The 1,478-nt window shown below is 46.3% G+C and overlaps 1 protein-coding gene across 1 annotated transcript in view; it reads right to left on the bottom strand.

Moving 5' to 3' along the window:
• Nucleotides 1-366: 366 nt before the first annotated feature.
• LOC115217223 overlaps nt 367-1,478 on the bottom strand; it is a 19,551-nt gene continuing 18,439 nt past the window's right edge. Inside the window, exon 5 of the mRNA XM_036507067.1 lies at nt 367-1,478. This exon is cut by the window's right edge and continues 295 nt beyond it. Coding sequence (XP_036362960.1) covers nt 887-1,478 — 592 coding nt within the window. The 3' untranslated portion in view covers nt 367-886.

The raw sequence follows: 1,478 nt of genomic DNA, 5'->3' as shown, positions 1-1,478 counted from the left end.
GTAAAGTGAGATCACAGCTGTAGCCTACACCAGTGTTGCATAAGCAGCTCACTCAGAAAAGTACCTTTGGATTGTCGATGCTTGAGGAGACCTGTTGAGTCAAGTACATCCAAATCAAAATCAAAATTAAATCAAACCACAATCAAATGGAAATTGTAGTTGTGGTTGATGCTGTTGCCGTTTGACTGGCTCCTATGCTGGTGGCACACAATAAGCACCATTCATGCGTTGGTCATTGCCGGCGGTACCTGATTGGCTTCCCATGCCGGTGGCATGTAAAATGCACCATCCGAATGTGGTCGATGCCAGCTCCCTTGCCCCAGCTGGCTCCTGTACCAGTGGCACGTAAAAAGAGCTGCCTGAATGTGGCTGATGCCATCACCGCCTGACTGGCTCCTGTGCCAGTGGCACATAAAAAGCACCATCCGAATGTGGTCAATGCCAGCTCCCTTGCCCCAGCTGGCTCCTGTACCAGTGGCACGTAAAAAGAGCTGCCTGAATGTGACTGATGCCATCACTGCCTGACTGGCTCCTGTGCCGGTGGCACGTAAAAAGCACCATCCGAATGTGGTCCATGCCAGCCCCTTTGCCCTGTCTGGCTTCTGAGCCAGTGGCACGTAAAAAGCACCCACACACTCTCAGAGTGGTTGACATTTGGAAGGGCATCCAGCTGTAGAAACTCTGCCAGATCAGATTGGAGCCTGATGCGGCTTCCTGGCTTCCCAGACCCCAGTTAAACCGTCCAACCCATGCCAGCATGGAAAACGGATGTTAAATGATGATGATGATAATAATACACAGATATGAACCCAACTGCCTTGGTTCTTTCAAAAACACACTAGATTTGAACCATGATTAGAGGCATACATTACATCTGTCCAGTTACTCACACCGTATCTTCAGACAATGAAGGCAAGACATTGTATCTGTTTTTATCCTGTTGGTCATTGCGCTCATTTAGCATTGCTAGTTCAGAACTGACCAGTGACATTTCCGAAAACGAGTGTCTATCGTTGAAATAACAGTATTCGGTGGACATGGAATCATCGAAATTCACATCGTGAAAGGAGTTTAGTGGTAATTTGGGGATGTCAACCGTGCCGTCGAATTCTTCGTTTAATGCAGAACGGCAATCGCATTTGTCGTTTAATACGCCACAACGTGGCACCAAGTAACTGTACTTCTGAGTGAACCACATTTTATTTTTTTCAAATTCAGCAGCTTTTTGAGCGGCTTGCTGTAGTGCCATTGAGGAAGTCGAACTATCAGAAGATCTCAATGTTAATGTTTTGAGAACACTGTTAGGGGGAATACGATGGATATAGTAAACCAGCTTCTTCAGGTCTCTGGTCAGGACGAAATTTTGAACCGAAGGAAATTCAGTGAGAACATAACCCTCAGACAAGTGTTCCAAGCGGCACGAGATGTATTTCGAATGATATAACTGCAAGAGAGGACATTCTCTAATCATGGTAAGA

This window comes from Octopus sinensis, linkage group LG11 (assembly GCF_006345805.1).
Source record: "Octopus sinensis linkage group LG11, ASM634580v1, whole genome shotgun sequence".
NCBI classification, from domain to species: Eukaryota; Metazoa; Mollusca; class Cephalopoda; order Octopoda; family Octopodidae; genus Octopus; species Octopus sinensis.
The sequence above is the reverse complement of the archived record's forward strand: the minus strand, read 5'-3'. Positions and strand labels throughout refer to the sequence as shown.